This window comes from Python bivittatus, unplaced genomic scaffold, assembly GCF_059951505.1.
Source record: "Python bivittatus isolate LINGU-HERP-01145 unplaced genomic scaffold, Pbiv_v1 ctg000850_np1212, whole genome shotgun sequence".
Classification (NCBI taxonomy): domain Eukaryota; kingdom Metazoa; phylum Chordata; class Lepidosauria; order Squamata; family Pythonidae; genus Python; species Python bivittatus.
In genome coordinates this window covers 10,786,129-10,812,066 of record NW_028277112.1, presented here as the reverse complement: position 1 = coordinate 10,812,066, position 25,938 = coordinate 10,786,129, and the positions used below count along the sequence as shown (strand labels likewise).

Sequence of the window (25,938 nt, the reverse complement as noted above, 5' to 3'; positions counted from 1 at the left end):
GTCAAATTCCATGTACTAGGTATATAACTCAAAAGAATATTATCCTCTGAAAATTTTAGCTTTTGTTGCACAATCATATTTATATAGTCCACTGCTTTCTCCCAAAACTTAGTAAGTATAGGACATTGTAAAAACATATGGTTTAAAGAGGCATTGTCCTTACTATATCTCTAACAAAATGCTGTTTTTGACAATCCTTTTCTATACAAATGTAATGGAATCCAGTAAATTATAAATATTATTTTTTGTTATATAAGTCATAGTTTAAGGTCCTTGACACTCTTGCTATAGAAGTTAAGAGACTCTTCCATTGTGTAGGCAATATAGAAACCTTTACTTGTTTATTCCACTCCCTTAACATCTGCATATCAAATTGATTTATTGATAACAAATTTATCTATAAAAACTAATAGGTTTTTTAGTTCCAAAGGATTTAACAAGTTGTTCTAGTATCTCAGGTGTCTTGGAAGCTGAAAATGCTACTGTCCAAACAATGTTGTTAACAAACATTGTAGCTATAAATTTAAGGCAGCCTTCAATATATAGTATAGTGTCTAAATCTCAGGAAGAAATTTCCACTCTATTCTGCATAGGTCAGACTCCGCCTTGAGCATTACGTCCAATAATGGGCACCACATTTTAAGAAGTCAGACAAACTGGAAAAAGTTAAAAGGAAGGATATAAATCAAATAATAACTAAAGATGATCAAAGGGCTAAAACCAAGTCCTATGAAAAGACTTTGAAGAAACTGGGAGTGTTTACTTTGAGACAAAAAGACTGAAGGGAAGATATGATAGCACTCTGTCACACAAAAGTAGGTCAAGACCTGTTCTTCATCATTCCAGGGTACAGGATGTGAAATAACGGATATAAGTTACCATAAGTCAGGTTCCAGTTGAATGTTAGGAAAATCTTCCTAACAATAAAAGCGGTTTAGTAGGAAAACCAATTACAGAGTGATCTGGTGGGGTCTCCTTGACTGGATGTGTTCAAGTAGAAGCTCGAATGTCATCTGTCAGGGATATTATAAATTGGGTCCCTACACTGAGCAAAGGATTGGACTCAGTAGCCTAATTGGCCTCTTTCAGCCCTGTGATTCTGTGATTACAAAGCTTTTCCATTCAGTCAAGGTAAAAAATAAATCACGTTGCAACGTAATAATACCTAAGAATAGGAGAGGTCTAGTCTCAGCCGGTGCTGCTTAAACTTTTCAAGATCACAGAACACCACTATGTAAGTGTATTTCAATAAGTATATTGAAATAAAACATATTTTAATAATATTTTCCCCTCTTATATTTAATATATTGATTAGAAATCTTGAAGGAGTGGTGTATTCCAACCATACATGGAGTGAAATTGATTAAACTCATAGAATTGGAATAAACATTCAGTGTATTTCCATATTTGGTTCTGGTTTTAGTGAGTGCTGAAAATGTACTTTCACAAAATTATGTTGAGGGAGAAGGTTAGATAGATTAACAACAAAAGGCAATGTATGAAGTGCTTTACTGACATGGTAGAAACAAGGATATTTTGCAAAGACAGAATGATATGGAGAGGTATATTAAATGGTGTTGATTTAAATTAGATTTAGCTGCTTTTCTTTTTCTTTTCTTCTTTTAATCTTGTGTCTTAATTCCTTTGGCTTACTATTTGTTACTATTTTTCTGTGTTGTGTCATTATGACCTGAACCGAACTAGCATGATGAGCTCTGTGTATAAAAGATAGTATTTTTGAAAATGCTGATTAATACCTTCAAGTTCTTCAGAAAACATGGATGTCATGAAGAAGAAATGTTGTCTAGACCAACACCATACTTTCAACAACATTCAATTTATAATTTTTCACTGGGTGGTTAGATTTATATTTGCTTTTTTCAGAGCATTCAGGTACATAATATTGTCTCCTCCCATTTTTCTCCACACAGTTTTTTGGGACAGACAGGACTGAGATTATGTCAACCCTGCAAGGTAGACCAAACTAAGAAAACAATGCCATGTAGGTCAGGACCACTCTTACTGTAACAGCAATAGTAACAGAATCTTGCATGTCTGAATGTGCTTCCCCCCTCCCTCCCTTTATCTTCTTGTAAACTAGGGAGGGGCTTGCCAGAGCCATTTACTCACATTACATTCTTGGCCCAGGCTCAGGTCCCTTTTATCTGACAGTTGCCTTGGTAGCAGCTCTTCCAACTGTCCTTCAAGGCCATGCCCTCTACTTTCTACAGAGTGGCTCCAAATTATCCCATGAGTTTTCATAGTTGAGAACTTGGATCTCTTCTGTCCTAGTACAGCATTTTAACCACTTCCCCACACTGGCCTTGAGAAGCCTAAAACCAGGATAGTGCCAGCTTGGTCTAGTGGTTAAGGCACCAGGCTAGAAAGCCAGAGACTGTGAGTTCTAGTCCTGTCTTAGGCACAAAAGCCAGCTGGGTGACTTTGGGCCAGTCACTCTCCCTCAGGCCAACTCACCCCACAGGGTTGGTGTTGTGGGGAAAATAGGAGGAGGAAGAAGTACTAGGTATGTTTGCCACCTTGAGTTATTTATAAAAATAAGAAAGGTGCAATAAAAAATAATCTCTCTCTCCCTCTCCCCTTTCCAGTGTTTGCTTCTGACCTGATATTCATAGTGCCAGCTCTAGATCCTCTAGCAGCTAATTCCATATTAACTATTCACAGTGTATAGTGCTGCATTTTCTGAACCTTCTAGTGAACAATTTCAGTATATGATTTGATTTTTAATACTGTAAGATAGGAGAAAAAACTCTCTTCATACCATCTAAAATTAAAAAGCTCTACTGAAGATGCTTCTATTTTTCAGTCATTCTAGTTGTTCTTATTTTTATATTTTTGGTTTTGATTATCATTTTCTGTAACTTTTCCAATGCTGTGATACATTTTTTTGTGATAGGCAGCCAGAACAGGAAGTTATTTTAAAGCTGACCTGGGTGGTGGAGGAAAATTTTTATCATAGGTCAGCTGCTGACTCGAGATGACAGGTTTTCCTGGTTTGGGGTGGTAGGCTAAGGACAGTAGAAAGGACTGGATGAAGACCTTCTATCAGTTGTGTTTGAATTATGAGCCAGAATGCCCCTAACTAACTAACTAACACTACACAGTAGTGTCCACCAGAGACAGTTGGCTAACCCTTTTCCTGCTATTGGTAGTAATGGAGTTTTAAAACTCTGCTTCAAATGTGCCCAAAGTGGCATAGCTATTTGTTCATGTTATGTGCTGTAGGAGTTTGTGAGTATATTCCATTATGATGGGAGGCCAGGTTTAAGAGAGCTATAGTCACTTCTCTGTGCAATTTGTTTACTTTGTCCACAGGTAAATTCCTGAAATAACTACAACAAGTTGTATCAAAATACAGATTTTAAGCACAAGGTGTAACTTAAGGAGCAGGATGAGTCTGTGATCTGAACTTTCATATACATCCTTAAAAGAAAAGCCCACATTCAGGGTTAAAAAGTATCAGAAGTTGGGCCTGTTTGGTTGTGTTCCATCCTTGAATTGCATAGCCAATGATCCATTGACTCTGCCGGATAAGCTGGATGCTCATATGTAATGCAGAGGTTTTTCACACAATTATATTGAACCCTGACTATATTAGATTTCAAGCATTACTGCCATTGTCTGAGTCAGTGTCATAAAGGAGAAATGGGAAGTGAAGGAATAAACAATTATGTATGTTTTAGGGTCTCATTGTCCTGGAATAACAGAACAACAGAAAGACTATCTCAGCTTACCTTTGTTTGTTAAGTGAGGTTGGCACACTTCTAAAGACAACTCTGAGCTGTATCTGTCTACCATTACTGTTCCTCTGAGATCTGAGAACCAGAGTCATTGTAGAACTAAAGATGATGCTAAGAGACTGTTGACATCAAGGAATGTATCTACGAGTACATTGGAGTTCATTGGCAGTATGCTATCTATCCCTATTAAACATGGTGTGCTGAACATGTTGTACTGACTACCTTTATGAACTCATATCTAGTATACTAAATCCAGTATAAATGTGACTATCAAAGTCTTCTAGTTTTCAGCACTTGCACGTAGTTACAGCATATTCTCTGAGATTAACTATTTTATGTTAATTTGAGCATGTTGCACCATAAATATACAGCTTCATATCATACTTATTTCATATGGATTGTTTTCCATCTCCACGAAGCAGCTTGGAATCACTTCATTTTCTTTTATTCTCATTCAGTTAATTCAGTTCATTTTTCTCTTGCTGCTCTTCTTTCTTATAACTGCAAATACATGACAATTAGCCTGATTCTTAACTGTTTCACAGCTGTCCCAGGAGTTGAATAACAACAGTGTAATTGGCCAAAATCCTGTTAATTTCTCTCTCCAGTTGCTTATCAAAGCTGTGAGAAACAGCAGGGGGTATGGAAGCCCTATTCCTATAGGATTTGACAACCAGCAGTGCTATAACATATATAATCTGTGCAAAACATTGGCTAGTTTGTCTTCTGTGAACAGAATTGCTGTGTTCATGCACAGGATGGAATTATTCTTTCTCCTTTTTGCCTCTGTTTCTAAAAATCTTCTTTCATAGACTGGGGGCAGTTGGGAATGAAACATTAGGGTTGTTTAAAACCTTTGAGGGAGATACTTCACAACGTGCTAGAGCATTAATAAAGTACCTCATAGAGCAGTTTCAGAAGCTGCTCCTAGCTGTCTCTAAAATTGAAGAGAGCAGCTTCCTTGCAAAGTACCTCGTTCGATGGCTTTGTATAGCCCTATAAAATGTGGAAAGGAGGGTGAAAACAGAGTGAAGAGTTGGTGGAAATTGTCACTTCTGTTTTAAAAAACACAGGGAGCAATTCAGGATCCAGACCGTTATCTTTTTTATAACCAAGGTATAATATGTAATGTTAAAAGTGAAAACACTCCAGATTTTTAAGTGCACATTTCTGTTTGATAACAGCAATGTGTATCTGACAACAAGGTCTTCCAAATCATTTTCACTTGTTTTTTTTTAATCATATATTTTAATCAGAAAAAATGTATTAATCCAGATTAGAATGGTGGTAGACATCCTATTGGAATAAGGAGTAGAGTCTTCATTATTCTTAAATTGTGACAGGACATTGTTATAAGAAGTTATTACTGAGAAATTATTTTCCTTGTGATGGAATGTTTTAAATCTGATAGCATTGTGCCCTGAAGCCTTGATCTGTATGAGCAGAACTATATAAATTGGGATACACCCAATGCTGTGCAGCTTTGGCCAGAAAACTGCTCCCTTTTCCTTTGTGCCCATAGTAGTGACTGGTTTTTTTTTTTTTCCCCATTGTTGTTATTCAGTCTCGGCTAGCCTGGTTTTAACTCTTTAGATGTTTTTCCTTCTCCTTTAAACAGAATCCAGCTTGATATATCCAAATTAGACAAAAATATAGCTGTACGTGGATATATATTCTTCTATGTGTACACATAGAGACGTACAGATACAGAAAATCTTTAGGATGTGTCTAATCACTACCACGGGGTGAACAGTGCTGATCTTTTAAAGCAAAGAATTACATAACTTTCCCACAATTAGAGTAAAGAAGGCCCTCTTCTAACCACTACAATTAGATTAACCACCAGGAGGCAGGTGGTCACTGTAACTGAAAATACCACACAGGATATACACTGGGTAAAAATAGGAAGGGTGGAAATCATGTAAAACCCCATACATGGGCACATGTCATAATGTAACATCCATCTCTCTCTTGTCTGAGACTTTAAAGGAAAGTGGACTGTATAAACCATTCTGATAGATAAAACTACCATAAACCTCTGAAAAGTGGTAGGACTTTGAGAAGAGCTTCTCCTGTGAACTATATATATGTATAAACAGGTTTATATGGGAGGTGATAGTTTTTAGGATATCCCCAAAATAATGAAAGATTTTAAAGGAAATAACCAGCACTTTAAATTGGTTACAGATATGGATCAGAAACTGTCACTGTTAAGTTTTGTATTCCATAAAAAACCCTTCTTCTATTTGAATGGGTTTAAACTGAATTGCCAAGGATTGAAATTGAGTACTTCTGTATATTCATGATATATACTATATTACTGTTAGAGATTTTTCCCAGGCATCATGAAGAAAATTTAATGTAACAATGATACACACTTTTTCTTGACTAAGAACCACATTTCAAAAGCAAAATGTACAGTGATTTTATGTGTCCTTAATTAGAATTAAATATGGTTAATACAAATAGTCTCAAATCATGAATTCAATACTATTCCCTATTTTGCCGCAACAACTTGGATCTTTGAAGGCCATATCCAAGGTTTTTGAGAGTTGCATGTAGCCATAGAGTTACATAGTTACATAGGTGTTACAGTACCTTTTTTGTTTTGATGATTTTGAAAACTATTCAGAAACCATATGTTTCCTTTTGTGCCATTTGGATTCTGAATTCTCCTTCCTCGGACTTACAATGAAATCGATATGCATTGTGGATAGATGTTTTTATAAGCATACAGCCCTCATTAGTTACACCATTGAAGCAGAATTTCCATCATTTATTTGGAAATTTAGGTAGGTTTATTGTCAGAATATCAACTTTGTTTATTAAATAACAATTAATTGTGATGGGACTTCACCATTTCTTAGCATCTAAGTGTATGTTTCACGCATGCAAAGATCCAGCAGCTCTGATGCCTCCCAGAAAGGCAGAAATCTTTGGACCTTATGCAAGCAAAACACTTCTCTACAGCTTGTCTTTTTCCAGACTTCCACATGAATCTGAAAAAAAATATGTGGCTGATTTAAGAGTCACACTGAGTTGACTCCTTAAAGCAGTTGCAATTTTTTTTTCTGGCTTGTCTAGAAGCCTGAAAAAGATAGTTTAACCAATAACAGGAGAGAAACTGTACTTGTGCAATCTCTGAACACTTCTTCTGAATCATGTTCAAAGGGTACACATCCCAATGATGTTATGTTTCTTAATCTATTACTTGTATGCTGCTTATAATTTAGTAGACAGTTTAAACCAGAAGCAGGCAACTTGGAGGACTGGGGGGGGGGGCATACTTTAAATTTAACTATCTCTGCTTCCAAGGGCAATAAAGAGGATGGCTCTGACACAGTGATGTCACTAAAGGGAGCTTAGCTAATAATTTTCTGCTCTTATTTAGCTTTTGTTTGTTTTTTAATGAAATAAATATGTTAAGTCTTTCATTGTACTTGCACATATTAACTTTATTATTAATGAACGGAATGCTGAAATATAATCTGAAAATACTTACCTTAAAGACAAAAACATCATCCTATTATCTAGTTACCCGGTTGTTGGGGGAGGGCTTGTTAAGCGTCTTTAGTAAGTATTGCCAAATATGGGATAGCTAGCATGTTGGTGGTGTGTTTTCAGTTGAGTCATCATTGCAAAGCCTCTGCTTTAGTGCCACCTCTGGAAGTGCAGCCTTTTAGATGAAATGCAAAACCAAAAGATCGGTTGCTTAAGTTCCTCAGCCTATTATACAAGAATGCCTGTGTTGGTTCTAAAGTCCGGGGGAAAAAGTTGGCCTCTAGTAATTATATTCTATCATTCAATTTCTGCTGGCTGCGTCACACATCATTTCCTGCCCTAAAAATAGTTACTGGTAAAGGATAATTTTGATGTTTCCAACCTAGGGATGGCTGCTATAAGAGAACAAAAAAGCTCCAAAACATGGTAGGGTATATTAGATGCAACCACATAAAGTGTAATTTGTCAGTTTCTTTTTTAATTTTATACTGCTTCAATTAATCTTAATACATGTATAGGACATAATAGTAGTAAACAAAATTAACAATAAACATTCAGCTCTTTATTGTAAAGCTTAAGGCATAGGTTTACACATATTACATTTTTCAGGTGCTTGTGTACTCCAGTTGTTTTTCTTCTAAACACAAAAAAATGTAAAGGGGACTTCTACACATATGTGTTTGCAAGCATGTGTATCCTACTGGCATATTCAGCTGGGAGCCAGATTGGATGTGTAGTCAGGGCCAAAGTAGGTAAGGGACAGATACACTTTTTTAAATTTCACATATCTGCTAGCTTCTCATTTAAAACAGAGGATGAGACTGAGATAGGAGTATTGAATCCTCCTTTACCTTACCCTGTTTCACTTAAGACAGTGTCTGAAGCAATCAAGTGCAGGGAGATTGAACATGGGACAGAGGAAGAAGTCAACAAAGTCTGTCCTTTCCCAGTGCTTTATATATGAATGGAAAGAACACCTTAATCAATAGTGGTCTCATCAGATTTGGTCTGGCCTTCACTGGGCAATCTAATTTTCCCTGTGTGCATGTATCTCATGGAATATCTTCTTAGAAAATGTCTTGAAAGTCAGAGCACTTTACATGGATCTGTCATCATGTAGATATATATGTAGAAAATTGATATGTTGACTTTGGGAAAAAGTCAGTTGTTTACAGCTTGTAAAACATGCATAGCTGAAATAAATATTCTAACCAGAAGAGTAACACCACTGGAACTGACATAATGGTTTAGGTCCCATTTATACACAGTGGAAACAAATGCTGGATTAAAAGGCCTTTAGGTCTCCTTTTGTATTCTTAGTAAATCAAAAATGGATTCACCATATATTTATTGTATACATATTTTCACTTGGAGTATTTGGCCCTTACTTCAAGTGCTGTAAGATTTGAATTCTCTGTGATCTTAAAAAAAAACAAAAAAACCCCACTATTTATTGTACTGAGCTTCACTTATCCCTGGCAGTTTTCTTTTTCCAACAGCAGTTAGTCCCAGCACGTACCATTTTGCTTTCCTGATATTGCAAGCATATTTTTAAAATTAAAAAAAATGTTCAAGTTCTATTTTCAGTCTTTATATACATTGCTTAGATTACATTATATTTATGCTTTAAAAATAAATAAATAAGCTAAAATAGATGCTAAATGAAAATTATTAATCACTGCTTTGGCCAGGATTAACCCTGGGTTTGGGAGCAAGGATATCTTAGTTGTAACAGCAACACTGACACACACAACATCAGTTTGACATCAGTCTGACATTAATAAAGATTTCCTCAAGCTGCTAAACAGAATACAGCCATTTAGTTGAGCTTTGAAGGAAACAATATTAACATAGGATGGGGGTAGCATAGTTGAAAAAATTGGAAGTTGATGCAGGAGAATTCATATCAGGCAGTCATGCAGGTATGTCCCCTAAATCTTAAATTCAGCTTTGTCAGCTGTCCAGATGTCCTCTATTTTCCTTTTCTGATATTTTATCCTATCTGATCTTTCCTCCTCCCTCAAAGACAGAGACAGCGATGCTAAGTCACTTAGGGGTTTGTATAACTTCAGAAGTGGCAAGTGAAGGCATTTGTCTGTTTCTGACTAAGGCCTTGGGCATATATCTGTGAGAAATCATAGATTAGTCATTGAAGATACGACTTTCATATCACCTGATGCAAATTCATGTTAGATTGTTTATGCTTTCATCCGAATATTACTAATATTAAATAAGTAAATGCTAAATAATACCTGAAATGTTTTGTTTTGTTTTTAAAAAATCCTTCAGATGAGCATGGAATGGGTGGGGGGAGAAGATATTAGATAATTGCATTCGTGAAATTGTTTTACTAATATCAGGAAATGATCTGCTCAAATAATAAAACTTAGAAAAAAATGTTTCACTTGGTGATATTGTTCTTGTAAAGAAAGCACAAAACCTGGATCCAACAGAAGTGGATAGAGGAAAAAATGTTTTTAGCCCAGGCACTTGTACAGTAATGTAATAGATTCGTTCTGTAGCCTACTTCACCCTATGTAAAAGGTGGCAAAAACAGAACATGTAGGAATTTAACTTTACCCAAGTAATGGGGTATATGTAAACTAACATATGAATGGAGAAGCCTTACTCATCTAGAAGAAACTATTTGGATTCAATCTTAAAATATTAGACGAATATCAATAAATCCTTGTTTTACTATAATACTCAAAATGATTACATTTCTGTGACTTTGCCCAGAGTGCCTCCCTATAGAAAGTTGAGTTGATGAGCTGCTATAAAGCAAAGGGATTTTCTTCTTCAAATGAAAATGACATTTTTAAAAATGGCACTGAGGGAGTAATCTGGACTTGTATATAAACAAATTTAAAATCCATTTGCGAGCTATTGTGGGAAGGGAGCTTGTATAAGAAACATGAATGTGTCATTCTTAATGCTTAACTCAGTGAAGAACTGAAAACTGTGACACCATTACAAGGACAAAAAGCAGACTGCTGAAATCCACAGAGATTAGCAGCCTTACTCCACAGAAACATGATTGAGAAAAGCCATGTATGGCCATGTTGCAGCAGGAGCTGCTACAATTGGCTGCTGTCATTTGGTCTTTGCCTAAGCAGACAACAGGTGCAGAGTTGCTGACAGGTGTGAATGTCTAGGATACGTAAGATTGCTGATGCCTAGTGATGTAGCCTTATGTCAGATTGTAAAGTGCTGAGCTCTCATGGAACAAGAATCCAACTTGCATGTTTTTCAGATCAGTCAAAGTGCACCCATTCACCCCTTCCTCTCCTTATGGGCTATTGGTGAATGCCTAGATGACTAAACTTAAGCCCTGCTAGGGCCTCAGGGCATTGGACTTCCAAAAATGTCTCATGCTGAAATCTCTGTAAATTGGTGGAAGAGTTGTGTATCCACCGTTCTGTTCAAGAGAAATTGTTATTTGGCTTTTACTTAATTAAGTTGTATATAAGCTGGATTGTATTAATTCATCTTTTTCCAATCTGGCACCCTCCAGTGGTATTGAGACTACAAACTGTCGTGGTTCCTTATCCAGTGCCTAGACAGTTTGGGTTCATGCTTTTCACCTTCCATGTTCCAGTTGCATGTGTCCTTGTAAAATGAGAAACTCCTTTTACAATACTAGCACCATCAGTGACCAGACTTTCTTGTAGCTTTTGTCTGGCCCTGTCATTATCTCAAGATCTACTTTTAAAAGTTCGATAGTCTTCCCCAGTAAGTAGATGAGTGGCTTCTGTCCTGCAGGTATCATCAACTGCTCAAACTCATCTAAATGTTATTGTCATGTCCTTAAAACTTTGTTTCAATCATACAGACAATTTTTGTCATTGCCATTTCCTAGGTGCTCCTTCTCCTACATGTACTTTGTGAATTGCCCTTAGCATAATTCCTCCCCTTTCCATCTTCCCTGCAAGGATGACCTTCCCAGGAGTTCCAGTTCCCACCAGCATAACTCTTAGCATCCTTAAAGTGACTGAATCTTCCCAACCTATCACTGGGTTTTCAACTATGGACTGTAAAAATAAAAAGTTATGTGTGTGTGTGTGTGTGTGTGTGTGTGTATATATAATGATTACATCAAAAATTCCCTAATTTTTAAACTGAGAATGAGTAATAGCTGACACTCAGAAATGTTGCCTAGCACTTTCATTGAACTTTCTGCACTGCCAAATAGAGTGGCAAACTTTATACTCACAGTAGGGTTAGACTGGGAATATACTGAACAAATTTCTGCCTCCTTGAGTTACTCAAGACATAAATCTTCCTAATGGGAGCAAGGAGCATAAGACCTGGCTGGTCTTCAATGACAGAGAAAGACATTTGAGATCCACAGCAAAAAGAAATGAGAATTTGTTCCTCTTTGTATTTCAAATCTTTCTGGCTTTTTTGTGCAGAATGTTGACACCCCAGAAATCTGAATAGAATATGTCCTTTGGTTGGAATTTACTCTGTTGGATTCAAAAGAGTTGATTTTTAAAAAATATTAAATACTATGAGATGCTAAAAATGTATTAATTCCCAAATGTAAAATCCAAAACTCAGAACTTGATAATGTTGACTTGTCTCAACATCCTGATAAAACTTCTAGTAAGACGATAGGAATGTGAAATCGTAATTGTAACCTGATTTCTATCTGTTGTACTATTGTTTCCCCATCCTTCATCTGATCACACGAGGAGAGCTAGTATAGTATATTGTTTAGAATATCAAACTAGAGCAGGGGAAATCCATATTCAAATCATCCCAAAATTTACTGGCTAATAATGAGGCATTCAGTAGTTTAAAAGTTGGAGAGAATGTATACAATTTTGAGCTCCTGCAGGATATATAATTATAATATCTAAATCAAATGAATATTTTAAAAGATCTTGATAAATGAAGGTAGTGCGTGTGCACGTGTGTGTGCACATACGTATGTCTGCTCAGAGGGCAGTCCTAGATATATTGGACTGCTTGGGTTCCTTTCTCATAAGTGATTCATAAGTAGTTACATCGGTTTCTCTTCTGGTTGTAATATGTTTGTGTGTGAAGGGAAAAATCCTGATCAAGGTGTTTCATTAATTTTGAGGATCATGCTAGACAAGTGATTATATTAGGCATTACTTTATAGAAACTGATGTAAAAGAGGTTTTGGGGTTTTTTAGCGATATCTCAGGTTATGATATTACATGTAAGAGTCAGAATCCCTTGACAACTACATGGCCATCATCACTTAACTGTTTCGATTCAGTTCTGTTACAGAGCATTAGCTGGAAAGATACATCTGTAGAACAACTGTAGGTTTAATACTGTACTATGTTGAAAACTAGGATTGTCATTCTATTCACTATGAATTGCTAGTAGCTCCTTTTTGATTGAGTACATTACCCTGTGTATGTTTAAAAGGTGAACACTGAAATATTTAACCTACTGATGTTTCTGTTCCAGAGAAAATCTGTGATGGTAATACAGACATTTCATTAGATTTTATGCTCTCTTCATGTACTGACTGATTCTAGATTCAGGTTTCAGTGGCTCTCTTTGGTAACAAAAGCTGCAGTTTGTTGACCTAATATATCTTGTTTCAAAAGTAATGTGAAATGTTGCCTTCAACCAGTCTATGCTGTGATAAAGGCCCTGGATCGCTCTTGCAGCCTCTGTCAAGGCTTCAACTTTCCAAATTATGTATTTCAGACATTGAGAAAGAAAGGACTTAATGGCTGTGACAGCCCAGACCCTGATGCAGACGATTCAGTAGGTCACAGCCCTGAGTCTGAGGACAAGTACAGGAAAATTAATGAAGATATTGATCTAATGATCAGCAGGCAAAGATTATGTGTAAGTACTCTGAATTCCCTTTCATTTTTTTTTACTTTCTGATATTTCTCTGAACCTGGCAGGCATTGAACAAGAAAGAAAACAAAGGCTGTGAAAGCCCTGATCCAGACTCCTCTTATGCCCTCACCCCACACACTGAAGAAAAATACAAAAAAATTAATGAAGAGTTTGATAATATGATCAAGAGCCATAAAATTCCTGTAAGTACCAAAGGTTAGATGGCTGTCTGCTGATAACTACTGCAGTAACACACCCTAACCCTTTCAGTTCTGGTTTCTTCCAAAAAGGCATATTCAGTGAGGGACATATTTTGACAGCACCCATGAAAACCAAATTGCAGAGAGGAAATATGATACCATTATCTTTTTTTTTTCTTTTTTTCACTCTTGAAGTGTGGAAAGTTCCTTCATGAGATGTGTTTGACAAAACCTAAAGAAGGAAGTTTTTAAAGTGGACGATATGTATAGTAAATTTACAGAATTCTGGTTTACCACACTAAGCTACCCCAAAGTGTATTTAGAGAACATCGGTAAAACATGCTGTGGAGAGGCTGACATTCACTCTGCTCTAAATTCAGTTACCACACTGAAGGGTTACGTAGCTACTTGCTAGTTGCAGGAAAAGAGTCTGCATGAGAATCTAATGGTAGCATTCAGTCATTTATGTGTGTTGAGGATAACTTTACAGCTTTATCAGACGATTTGCTTTGATTCCATCAGCATTTCTTTTAATGCTTTAATGAGTGCTAAATTTTTGTTTTAACCACAACCAAATTTCTAACAGCCATATGCCTTGCCAGATACTTAAGAGAAATAACTCTGCATGTAGCTATTTTCTTTGCCTAGACATAAAAGGGGAAAATGTATGTGAATACTACAAGTATTGCCATAGTATGGTTAGTATTATTACATGTATTCAGATGGGCATTTGTTTTTATCTAGTCTAGATCAAAAGAATAGTCCTTTGGCACTTAAAAAAGTAACAACTGTATTGCTCATAAATACTGATGCATTAAAAAGTTTGTATTCCCCTAAATGTGAATCCTTTAAAAACTGGCAGACGGTTTGTTATATTCTTAGGGAAATTTTAATATTTTAAAGTTCCTTAACATCTCATCTTGATAAAGTGACAGTAGTTTTAAGAATAAAATTAGGGTGAATTCATTTGTAGTAAGTTAAGTTTCCTATGAAACTTGAGTTCATATCTCTTTCATTTTAGGGTAAAACCTAGCAATGGAAACCAAGTATGGAGACAAAGTCCAACCTTGATTATCATTTACCATGGCTGTCATTTATCTAGTTATATGAATTGCTCTTTAAGTTTATAGATTAAGTATTTAATTTGTTACAAATTAGGTTTTTTAAAAGAACTTCTATCAATTGAATATAAAAAAGCAAACAGAAAAAAAAATAAACAGTTGTCATCCCTTCAAGGTAGTCCAGACCAGGAAACCAAAACCATGAGTACGAACACTACCTTTATTGTAAGTTCAAAATAACAGAATCTTGCATGTCTGAAAGCGCTTCTCCTTCCCCTGCCTTTACGTTCTGAAATTCTGAAATGCTTTCTCCACCCCCATTCCACCTTTGGACTCAGATTTCTCATATCAGACCGTTGTCTAGGCTGTGCCTCTTCCTCCTGTCTCTCAAGGTTATTCGTACAGCCCATTGCATTAGTACAGAAAAGTTATAAAGAAAGGGAAAAATGAAACCAAAAACAGTAAAAACAAACAAAACATACAGGACACATATTCATGCGGACATGTACATATATAAAAGTTCTACGTAAGTATTTCAATGAATGTTAGCTGTATTTCATATTTTATTATAATTATCCAAAACTAATCTATATCAATAACTAATTCATTCCTATCTTGGCATTAAATCAACCTAGCAGACCATAGAGTAGCTGGGGTCATATCTTTCCGAGGCTGTAGAATACTGTAGATCTTTTCTAACTTAATTTATCCAGATGTCAGTTTCCATGCAATAGGAATATAGTTCAAAAATATGAACATGTGACAATATTAAATATTGTCTCCATATTAATACATGTAACAATTTCTTCCCAAAATGGAGCAATTATAAGATACTGTATGAACATATGTTTACATGAAGCATTAATCTGACTACATCTCCAACCCCATGACAATTTACCCAGCCTTTTCTATATAAACACAATGGAGTCCAGTAAGTCTAAAGTATTTTTTTGTTGTTGTTGAATAAAATGTAACCTAAGATCTGTTGAAATATCTGGAATTGATATTAACACCTCTTTCCATTGTCTAGGGAAACTAAGAATCTCTCATTCTTTATTCCATTCAACCATTACAGTTTGCATATCAAAATGATTCATCACTAACAGAATTTATATAAAGAGTAATTGTAGAGTTTTTTGTGTCATTGGATTTAATAATCACTTAGGTGTTTCCAAGACTGAAAATGCTGCAAGCCCTAATTGGGATGTCAATAAATGTAATTGTAAATATTGTTTCTGAGATGTACTAGGTATATAGTATTCGCCCTTTAAAGCGAAAAAAGATTTTAAAAATCATCATTTTCACTTAATTGATCCAAAGTATAAATCCAGCTTCCATGCAAGTTTTACATATATTTTATTAAAGATTACAATTACAACAGTAAAAACAAATACAAAGAAAAAGAATAAAAAGAAAAAATAGAAGGTGCAGAAAAGAAAGAAAAAATAAAAGGAAGAGAAAGAGAAAAAAGAAAAAAGAAAAAATAAGAATATAATAAAGAAAAAGAAAAGAAATATATAAAGAAGTGACTTCCCCTTTCATCACAAGTATAAACAATTTTAGTAACTTATCAAAATATATAATTTTTAATTAGGTCTGAGATCTAGATTACCCCATAGCATCAATTTAGCATAAGAAAAAATATCAAAATACTATTTCCTAAAAATAATGTACCATAATCTTCAATAGTAAGAGGAACTATATTAAACCTCTTATATTTTGACCCCACAAAAGTCTAGCTAACTAAAGACATAATGTATGAATATGTGGTTGTGGATTTTGAGGGACTCCTGAATTCAGAGACTTTCCATCTTTCTCTCTAAATGTAGTAGCACTCCACACACACAGCTGGTGAGCAGGTGGGAATCCTTCTGGACTCAGGGCCCCTGCTGAAAGAGCAGGTAGAAGCCGTAACTAGGTGGATCTTTACACTGGTTTGCCTTGTGTGCCAGTTGTTCCCGTTTCAGGAAAAGGAGGGCCGACTCAGTAACTCATGCCTTAGTCACTTCCCAGCTATATACATGGGATTGCTCTTGAAGAGTATTGGAAGCTGCCACTGGTTCAGAATGTAGGGACACAGGCAGTTTTGGACACTTCACGATACGCCCATCTCTGCTCTTCAAGCTGTATTGGCTCCCAGTGGGTACAATTCAGGGTGTTGGTTGTCACCTATAAAGCCCTACATGGCAGAAAGCCATGGTAATTGCAGGACTGCCTGTATCCAATTATTTCTGCTCACTCCACCAGAATCAGCACGGTTGGCATGTTCTAGGTCCTTTCTGTTAGGAAATGTCATCGTGTGGGACCTAGAAGTTGTACTTTCTCTGTTGGAGTATCTGCCATATGAAACAGCATCCTCCTGGAGATCAAGATGGCCCTGACCCTTTGGCCTTTCATAAGGCATTAAAACCTGAAATGATTTCTGAGGCATGTGGGCCTGAAGGTTAAACCAGTCCTGTTAAAGGATCTGTCTGATCTTACACTGTTTGAAAATGGAATTATTTTTAGACTTTGGCCATACATTATATTATTATCACTATTATTTCAGATTAGTATTAGTAAATACCTAGAATGTTGATCAGCTGTTCCACAGCTAGAGGAGCAATGGAAGTGCTGGAACCAGCAGCAAGTCTTGGATATGCTTGGCAGCATGTCTTCTGGGGTGGTGGCAGTGGTGGTTGTAAATTTACTACTTTTTAAAAATCTTGGTGGGCTGCACAAGGCTACCTGGCTGGCTGTATGAGGCTCACAGGCCATATGGCAATGTTGTCCAAACTTGGCCACTTTAAGATGAGTGGACTTCAACACCCAGAATTCCCCAGCCAGGCATGCTGGCTGGGGAATTCTGGGAGTTGAAGTCCACTCATCTTAAAGTGGCCAAGTTTGGACAACACTGCCATATGGTATGCAGACCTGATACAGACCTTACCAGTTTGACCAGTCACTCTCTAGAGCTTTGCCTTTTCTCTAGCTATTTACATCCATGCACAAGTATGGATTTTTTTCATCTTTGTTCTGAATAAGTCTGCTAATTCACAGCAGGTATCAGTTATAGTTGTGCCATTTTAATTTTGTTGGGAATCTCAAGGAATCTTAGTTTTCTTAAAAAGGATGATCTAGTCAAATACCATTCAGCTGAACTGCTCAATAATTTGAGCAAACCCTAAGGCATGTGGTGTTTATAAAATAGAAAGTGGGTCAGATTTAGAATTGCTTTAGGTAGTAAGATTAATAGAGATGAAGGCAACAAAAAAGAGATACTTTTCTATCTACAGAAATAACTTTTCATCTAGATATATTCATGGATATGTCTCGCTAAATACAAACAAGACTCTGCTCTGATTATTTGCATACAGAAATGATCAGAGAAATTAGTTCACTCTTCTGAAAGTGAGTAAGCTATTTTGCAGAATGTGACTACTTGCAAAATAAAAAAAAATTGCTCTCAAAACAGTAACAACAAAAAACCCTGACATAGGTAAAGCTGCATGTATGTGCAAGATTTGTTTTCCAGATGGGAGACATTTGCTATTAAGAATTACTGCCAGATTATTTTTTTTAGATTGTTTGAAAAGCATTCATAAGGCAGTATATCTTTCAGGTGTGTTAAAGAACACTTGACAGAATTGATCTGGCCTTTGCAATAAAAGTCATGCTTTTGCAAACTCTTGGAGAATTTAACACTTTACCCAAGAGGCCAGAAGAGCTCCAAATGGGACCAATATTCCTTAAGAATACTATTTTCTGAAATGCTTAACATATGTATGCAATTTTTAATTGAATGCATGCACACTCATATTTCCTTTTCCACTCATGCTCTTCTCACTTGCCTAATTCCATATGTTGAAGAGAGAGCTTTGAAGTTGCCAGTGTGATTTTAGTTGGCTAAGCTTCAACCTGACACTGTTGCTCGATTAGGATTTACTGACTAAATGGCCTTGTGAAATCTCCTACCTTTCTTCTTCATTGGAAATTTTGCTGTTCTAGACTTGCATCTTTTCAAGTCCTTTCACTTAAAGGCTTGTGATAGGAAACTCAGACCTCTACTCAAATGGAATCGCAGTAAGGAACTAGATGTAATGAAAGATGGAAAGAATAACAGATGGAGCTTCTCTTATAATAACAATGTTGGAAGAACCATAGGAGATACGACTAGCCTAGCAACCTGTTTCCTGTAGTGGCCAGCCAGATACCATAAGGAAGCCTTTTTGCAGCTGTTAACTTCTTATAGCTTGCATTTGGTAGCAAAATATTTATTAGCTTAGAAGTTCCGTATAGCTATTATGATGCTGTCCAGTGTCAGTTTTTACAAACCATCTATCTTAATGTCCAACACTGCATCCTGAAGAAATGCATTCTGTCAATTGTTTAAACAACTTTTAAGGAAGCATTTCCTTTCACCTTTCTTGAATTGGCTGTTAATTATTGATAATAGTGAAATGATGTGAAAAGCAGGGCTTGCGAAACTTCTTTTATACATATAGAGCACTTTCCTGGCAATTGCAATCTTAGCAATGCTGCAGACCAGGAATAAAATCTAATTATCACAATGTATAATGGAGTCTGAAATGTTGCCTTGTAATGTTTTTTTTTTACTTGTCTTCCAAGATAATCCATTAAATATTATTGAGTAATACCATCATCATCGTTGCTGAGAGTATACATCTATATGCGAAATCAGATTTTTGTGACATTTTTCTGGATCAATTAAAAGCATGTAGCACAATCTTGGAGAGAATTATTTTAAAAATAAATCAACAATATTTTTGTGGTAATTATATATCATCTCAAATTTTGCCCATCTCCGAAGTATTTGTTAAATACTGATCAGCACTGAATAATGAAAAAAACACTGGCTAATGGATTATGTTTGTGGTAGCACATATGATTATCCTACTCTCCAAAGCTTTTTCTCTCTGTTTTTCTTAAGGCCAAGGTAAGTCTTCATTGGAAATAACTATCTTCTCTCTCCTTCTTAGAATAGTAACTAGAATTTTGTTCTTCAAGTGCTACATGTAAAGCAGTTATATGTAAAAACACAGATGGTTTTGTGTGACCATGTGCACGTGTGTTTTCCCTGTGTTGAAGAGAGTAGGATCATGGAGAGATTGTAGTAAGAAGAGAAGGGATAAAAATACTGTATTCAGCATGCCAATACAAAGCTGTGTGTGTGGGTGTTTTGTGTTTATAAATGCATATGTTCCATTGTTTACAATTGGCAGGGTGACATAAAAGTTTGAGGGAAAAATAGTTTTAAAATCCAATGATAAAGATGTAAGAATTAAGCCCAATCAAAGTAACTACCTTTGACATAATGATTGTCTTATGTGCCTGTTAAAATGTAGAACTGAAGCAATTGTGAAGCTGCTAAACTCATGTAAAGAATCTATGCTAGACTTAAACTAAACACTTCACTGGATGAGAAGGGTTTTTAATGCCCTCTCAGCCAAAACAGTGTATAATTTATTTTATTATTCATAGCAGAGATGCATAACTTTTCAAGTTAAAAGCCATATTTGATGTTTGTGTGATGTGGTAGGAGCCATACCAAAAAGTAGGCAAAAAGAAAACCTACATTTGATTGAATTTTAATTTATATTTACATTAATTTAGTTAACATGATGACATACCATGTATTTTCCTCTTGTGCTACCTTTCAAATTACAACTCAGAAGCAACTTTTAGAGGAGAACTAGAGCACACCCAAAGCTTTCATAGGCCCTTTTGGGCATGGAAACTCAGATCGGACATTGCTGATTTATACATATTATAGAATTTGTAGAATTTAAATTCTTTGTTTAATAACCCTTCAAAGAAGTCAGTGTTTCATTAATTCATGAGTAAGCAACAAAGCACCCTTGGGCAGCAATGTGCTGAAAGCCATCTCTCTTGATACCTGCTGGTCTCTCAGTCTCACCTGATATTTTAAAGACAATTTTTAAAATAAGTAGGAAGCCTGCAATTAACCCACCTTTACATTTTTTTTTAGTGCTAATATAACTCCTTCTGGACCCTGCATAGAACTGCCCAGGCCTTCTTTAAAAAATAAAAATAATGGGAGGCTGCCACCCAGTGCTTTTCTGGAAAATATCTGTCTGTCTCTATGTATAAAGAGACAAAAGTACATTGATTGGCTAGGAGAGCAACCTCACCAGTTCCTCTTGGAAGGTGGATTGCATCTCTTCAAGGGCACCTAGTTTGTAAGAGTGCCAACAAAACATTATCAAAATACCCAGGTGTGGAAATCAGTATTGTATGTCCTTTGGCCCAGGAGCCATACAATGATACAAGGTTTGGCAACTGCTGCACTACAATAATGTCTCAGAAAAACCCATTTGTAGGGCAGTCTGGTTTTGCAAAGGTTTGTCAGTGTTTCTGAAGACTGCTATAGTGTGCGACATAGCATTGTCTTAGCTCAGCTAGATTCCCACAAGGCATTTGCTGTGATGTTTGCTTTAGAGAACTAGGGATACTGTCCTTTTTAAAATGGAATAACTTTAGGTTTCATATAGTACAGAAAAATCAGTCAGCCCTTCCCCACTTGTACTGACCATAGTATGAAAATTCTCAGTAACCATTTTTAAACCCTAACCCTCACAATGTTGCCTCCATCTTGACTCTAGACCATAGCTGAAGCCACCTAGATTTGGCTTTAGTTATTCCAGTTTTAAAGGAGCATTTTCCCTCTTCTTTTGAATCAATCCTTGCTTTGGACATGAATTCACTGATGAATTCCTTGATGACATGGCTAAGGATGGAATCTGCCCTGCTCATATTGGCTACTTTAAGCTGTTGTGGGCAAGCCCTCTCCCCACTAATTGCTGGGCACTGCCCTCCATGTCCATTTTGGCTGCTGGGGAGACCAAGTTTCCGCAGAGGCAGCCTCCCTTGTAATGCCTGGCCAGTGTTTCCTGAAGCACACAACAAGCATTATTTGAGAGATTGTGCTGAGACTTTAGAAAGAAAGATCGAGTATCTCCAGATGCAAATGGGAGAGGTTATTATTTACTTATCAAATGGATTCTTAGCCCTTCATGCAAACAGCCTGGGAAAAAGAAAATGAAAAACTTCAAAGAGATCTCACCTTAATAAACTCAGTAATAAAGAAAGGCTGGAAGATTCCTAACTAAATTTTCAAGATTCTCTAATCCCTATTTTTTGGCACTAAAACTCATTAAGAATGTCCGTGTGAATCTTGCTGCCTTAACACCTTGTGTCATGAAGTACATATTTTCCTTTAACACTTACTATTACTTGCTCTCTTATTCGCTAGCAGACTCTCAATCATTTTCACTTATTCTCACTCACTTTCATACACTCTTGATTGCTCTTTGGCTTCTTTGGTCACTCATCCTCAACTGGATTTTCCTCAAAAAAAGAGATGGTTCTTTCTCTACCAATCCCCTTCATTTCTTAGGATTAGAGATCTAGGAGATAAGGAGTTGGCTCCTGACCTTCTCTGTAGGGCTGCTTGATGAAGCAGGAGCTACTTGGATCTCTCTTATACCAGGTTTTGACAGATTGCTAATCCAACTAGTCTAGCTATCTCTCAAAACTCCTCCTCAACCTAGCCCACATTGAGGAGAGTAATAGAAGGATGTTTTCTTGCCACAGGTGATATTTGATGGGAGAAGAAATGAAGCCAGGAGAATCTGCCGTAACTTGTCCTGCATTAAAACTGAATCAAACTCTACAGACAGTACCAGACGCATTACTGGGGCAGTTTGGGTAGCAAATATTATGCTAGCATACATTTCTGAAGGTTCAAGGACTATGGGAATGCATGTTAAAGCAGTCATCTAGCAGCATCCTTGGATTTACAAAGCAGAATAAATGAGTAGTTCATTGTTTTCTTACAAAAATATGTATGGGAAAGCCATTGAAATGGAAACATTAGGAATCCATTATTGAAATTAGTAATGCTTTTGAATATTTCTGCCATTGTTGGCAGAGGGAATTCTTTTAGTATGTGAAAAAAATAAATGTACTCAGGTCTTATTAAATCTTAAGGAATGCAGTCATGAGGATAGAGTTGTAACCCACAGAAGCATAATTTCTGCTACTATAAATACCAGACAGTCCTGGGGTCTTCAGATATAAAAGATTTCATATAGGACCTGATATTTGGAAGAGTAAATACATGTTGAAGTAGAGAATGCCAAACTAAATGAAACATAATGGCTTGTCCTAGCATATAGTAATATAGATATACATATAGATTCACAGCGGATTAAGGTGTCTCTGATGATAGGATCATCAAAGATTTCAAAGCTGCACCACTCTGAAGAAGAAAGAAAATTAATGAAGTAATAAAGATTTAAAAATAATTTGTGGAAAAACGTTTTCCTAGACTTATAAGGAAAGAACAAAGACACATATTCATTCCTGAAGGAATAAGGGTTAAGAAATGTTTTGTTTGGTTTGTTGGTTGGTTTTGAAAGGCCTTAAATGTATCTGAGTGGAAACATCTTATGGCAATCCTACTTTTATGCATGCTACAAACTATAAGCAAATATGGAAGTCACTTTGTCAAACAGAATTTTCAAGATCATATCAGGTCAAAATTGGTAAGATCACTAGGGCACTCAATATTGGAATCAATTATTGGAATATATTTTGGGAGTGTATTTCCTAAAATGGCCAGTATTTCAATATTTTTTTTAAAAAACATACAAATTCACAGTTGGTCTCTTATGTAGTTCTGAGACTGAGGCAAATTGAACATTTGAACATGCTATCGTTCTCTGGCAGTTTGACAAAGAAGAAGACAGACAATGGAATAATGGACAGATTCCACTGGGAATATCTCATAAGCACTACCGAGGTGAAAGAGAATATGTACAACAATTAAATGATAGTCACTACAAGCAATCTTGGATTGCTAAAGGACCATATCTGCTTTTATAGAGCATGACATCACGAAAACAAGAGTTTCCCATTGGAACAAGAGTTTTCCATTGACTTAATTAGCCTCAAAAGAGGTGCAAATGAGTTTGTCCACATGAAATTTACTAGAGAGCTGGCTGGTTTTTTCACTGCTTTCAGGGAACTGTTTGTTTTTTTGTGTCAACTTGTTTATATGTTTATTTAATGTAATGTGAAAAGCAGAGTGGATTCAGAATTGTTTCTGATATGCAAGAACAAATTACAGTTATTCATGGGCAAATTTAGTGTTCCTCTAGTATAACAGTTAGGAGTTTTCCAGTTTTCTGGGAAATTTTGATTATCTGCTATATACTGTTTGCTACCAATCTGTAGAAGTATCTTACCAGATACAGAAGTAGTATTTATGTTCTCCCCATTTCAGTCATTTTAACTTGCAAAGGCACACAGCATAACATGAAATGCAGAATGCAGACTGTTTTAAAAAGTAGGGAATAATTCACAATATCTTCTGTGCAGATGAAATGAAGTAGCATTTCAGAGGAGTATGTTTGCATAATTTCCCTGTATGCATAGTAAGTTAAATGATTATGAAACCTTTATATGCTATGCTGATCCTAAAGGGAGAGAATGAGAGCAGATGGTCATATAGATGTCTCTTGAAACTTTTAAACTCTCTACCAGATCAGTTGGCTTCAAACTGCCCCATTGCTTTAAGCAAGTTGGAAGTGGAATTGTTGCAGACACTTTGATAGATGTTAATGAGGAAATAGCTGTCAAGATTTTGTATGACATAAATTATGTTCATATAGTTTTTTTCACCATGCTGCATTTTTCAAAGTACAATTTATTTTTTAAGTTAACTGAGTCTACTTCAAAACAACAACAGCAATAACAACAAAGTATTACAGTATGTATGCAGAAATCTAGACACCATGGAGCAAAATCCAAGCCTACTCCCTAAAATACTTAGGGGAAGAGGGAAATCCTTCTGATAGCATTGTCCTGCCTTGTTCAGAATCACTCAATCCCTATTGCAGTTGGCTAGGTGGACCCAAGATTAAATTAAAAAGGCACAAGATTGAAATCAGAAAGTAGTGTCATGAACATCTGACATCAAGAATTTAGTGGAAGAAATGAGCTAAACACTGAAAGAAAGTTAGGTCCAAGAAGGGGTCAGGAAAGAGCCAGATGACAAAGTTCCACAAAGCTGATAGTTGGTTACAGATATAGCTCAAGCAACTAGTAAGCCTGAACTGGAGAGTTTTATACTGAAACTCTGAAACAGGCTGCCGCACTGGTGAGTTCTCTTTGGTTAGAGATTTCAAACAGAAGCTGGATGGTTATGTATCAGGTGTTTTAATGGATCCTCCACTGAGCAGGAGAGTCAACCTTTAAAAATCCCTTCCAACCTTACAGTTCTATAATAGCCTGGGCTCAGAGGCTTGCCCAAAGCACAGCTGTAGTCAATTTTCAGGATTTCAGAATTGCATTGTGTGCTAATACTCACAGATAGCCCTTGTTTCTGAGCCCCTAGGTGCCCATTTCCCCACCAATTGGTTGCTTGGATTTGTACTCTCTGATGCTAAAGTTTCCTAAATGGAGAGTACAGCCGAAAGTTTTTCATGGTTTTGTGCTGCTCCAGGAGGACCCCAAGACTGCCAGAGACTTGTGCTGGAAGGGGAGTTATTGAAACTCCCTACATAATAGAAAGATTAGATTCTATTCCTAGCTCACAAGTTCCCAAAAGTTCCTGTTACATAATCCCAACATTTGGGCTCTGAGCTCTAAAGAGTGAATTTCACCCATTGTGTTTCTATACTTGGATACATAATTGTATGATATTTCAAATTATATGGTACACATGTTTCCTAAGAAACTAAGCCTCATCATAACTCATGCTTCTTCCTTTGCTGTAGTATATGTGTTGAAAAACATCCTCCAACAGAGATACATCATGAAAGCAGAAGTGTTTTTAAAATTTATTTTTCAATTTGGGCTAAAGGAAAGTCAAGGTAGGCTTTTAAACAAGTTCATTTGCCACATAACAATGGTTCTCACTATATTTAGATTATTTTCAGACATTCTAAAAGAGCTTGAATGGAGGACAGAGGATGTGCAAGACACTTGAACTTCCTCAGATTTTCCTGCAGAATTAGAGACGGTTTTTAACGAGTTCATGACTCTTTCTATACACTATTCTCACTTTCATCTCTATGAAATGGGCTTTACAAGTTTGTGTTTTGTTTTATTTTCACAGAGAAGTTTCAAAACTTTAAAACCCATAAAAATGCAACAATTTTAACGCAAAAACTTCAAATTAAAAAATATTGAAGCAGCTTTTTTTTTTCCAAAAACAGTTTAGCTAAACACCAATTAGAATAAAAGTCCCTGTAGAGTTTTTTGTTACCTTGCTTGCTTTTTGTTTTTTGTTTTTTTAAAGATTCAGCAGTGATAAGGGTTTATCTCTGTTCCAAAATTAGGATGCAACATTGAGAAAATCCTGTCTCTTAGCAACTGATGTGGGACAGGTAGTGACTACCCAGCTTCCCTAAGAGGGCTAAGATAATGTAGGAGCGTTGGACTGTAATTCAGACACCTTCTTTGTAAGCTGCCTTGAGCTTCCAAAAGAAATGGGGGGGGGAATATAAATGCAGTGATAAATAAATGGATATTCTAGTCAGTGCATTTTGAACCACCTGT

The 25,938-nt window shown here is 36.2% G+C and overlaps 1 protein-coding gene across 12 annotated transcripts in view; it reads left to right on the top strand.

Annotated features, from left to right (window-relative positions):
* Positions 1 to 25,938, top strand: part of MEF2C (myocyte enhancer factor 2C) — a 184,205-nt gene that overhangs the window by 112,214 nt on the left and 46,053 nt on the right. For 9 of the 12 annotated variants that reach the window (XM_088130273.1, XM_007426750.4, XM_025165764.2 and 6 more), the window contains one exon: positions 12,951 to 13,094. In XM_088130273.1, the coding sequence (XP_087986399.1) occupies positions 12,951 to 13,094 (144 nt within the window). Of the gene's footprint in view, positions 1 to 12,950; positions 13,095 to 13,156; positions 13,295 to 25,938 lie in introns of all 12 variants that reach the window. The other 3 variants (XM_088130275.1, XM_088130274.1, XM_088130276.1) reach the window with 2 other exon arrangements.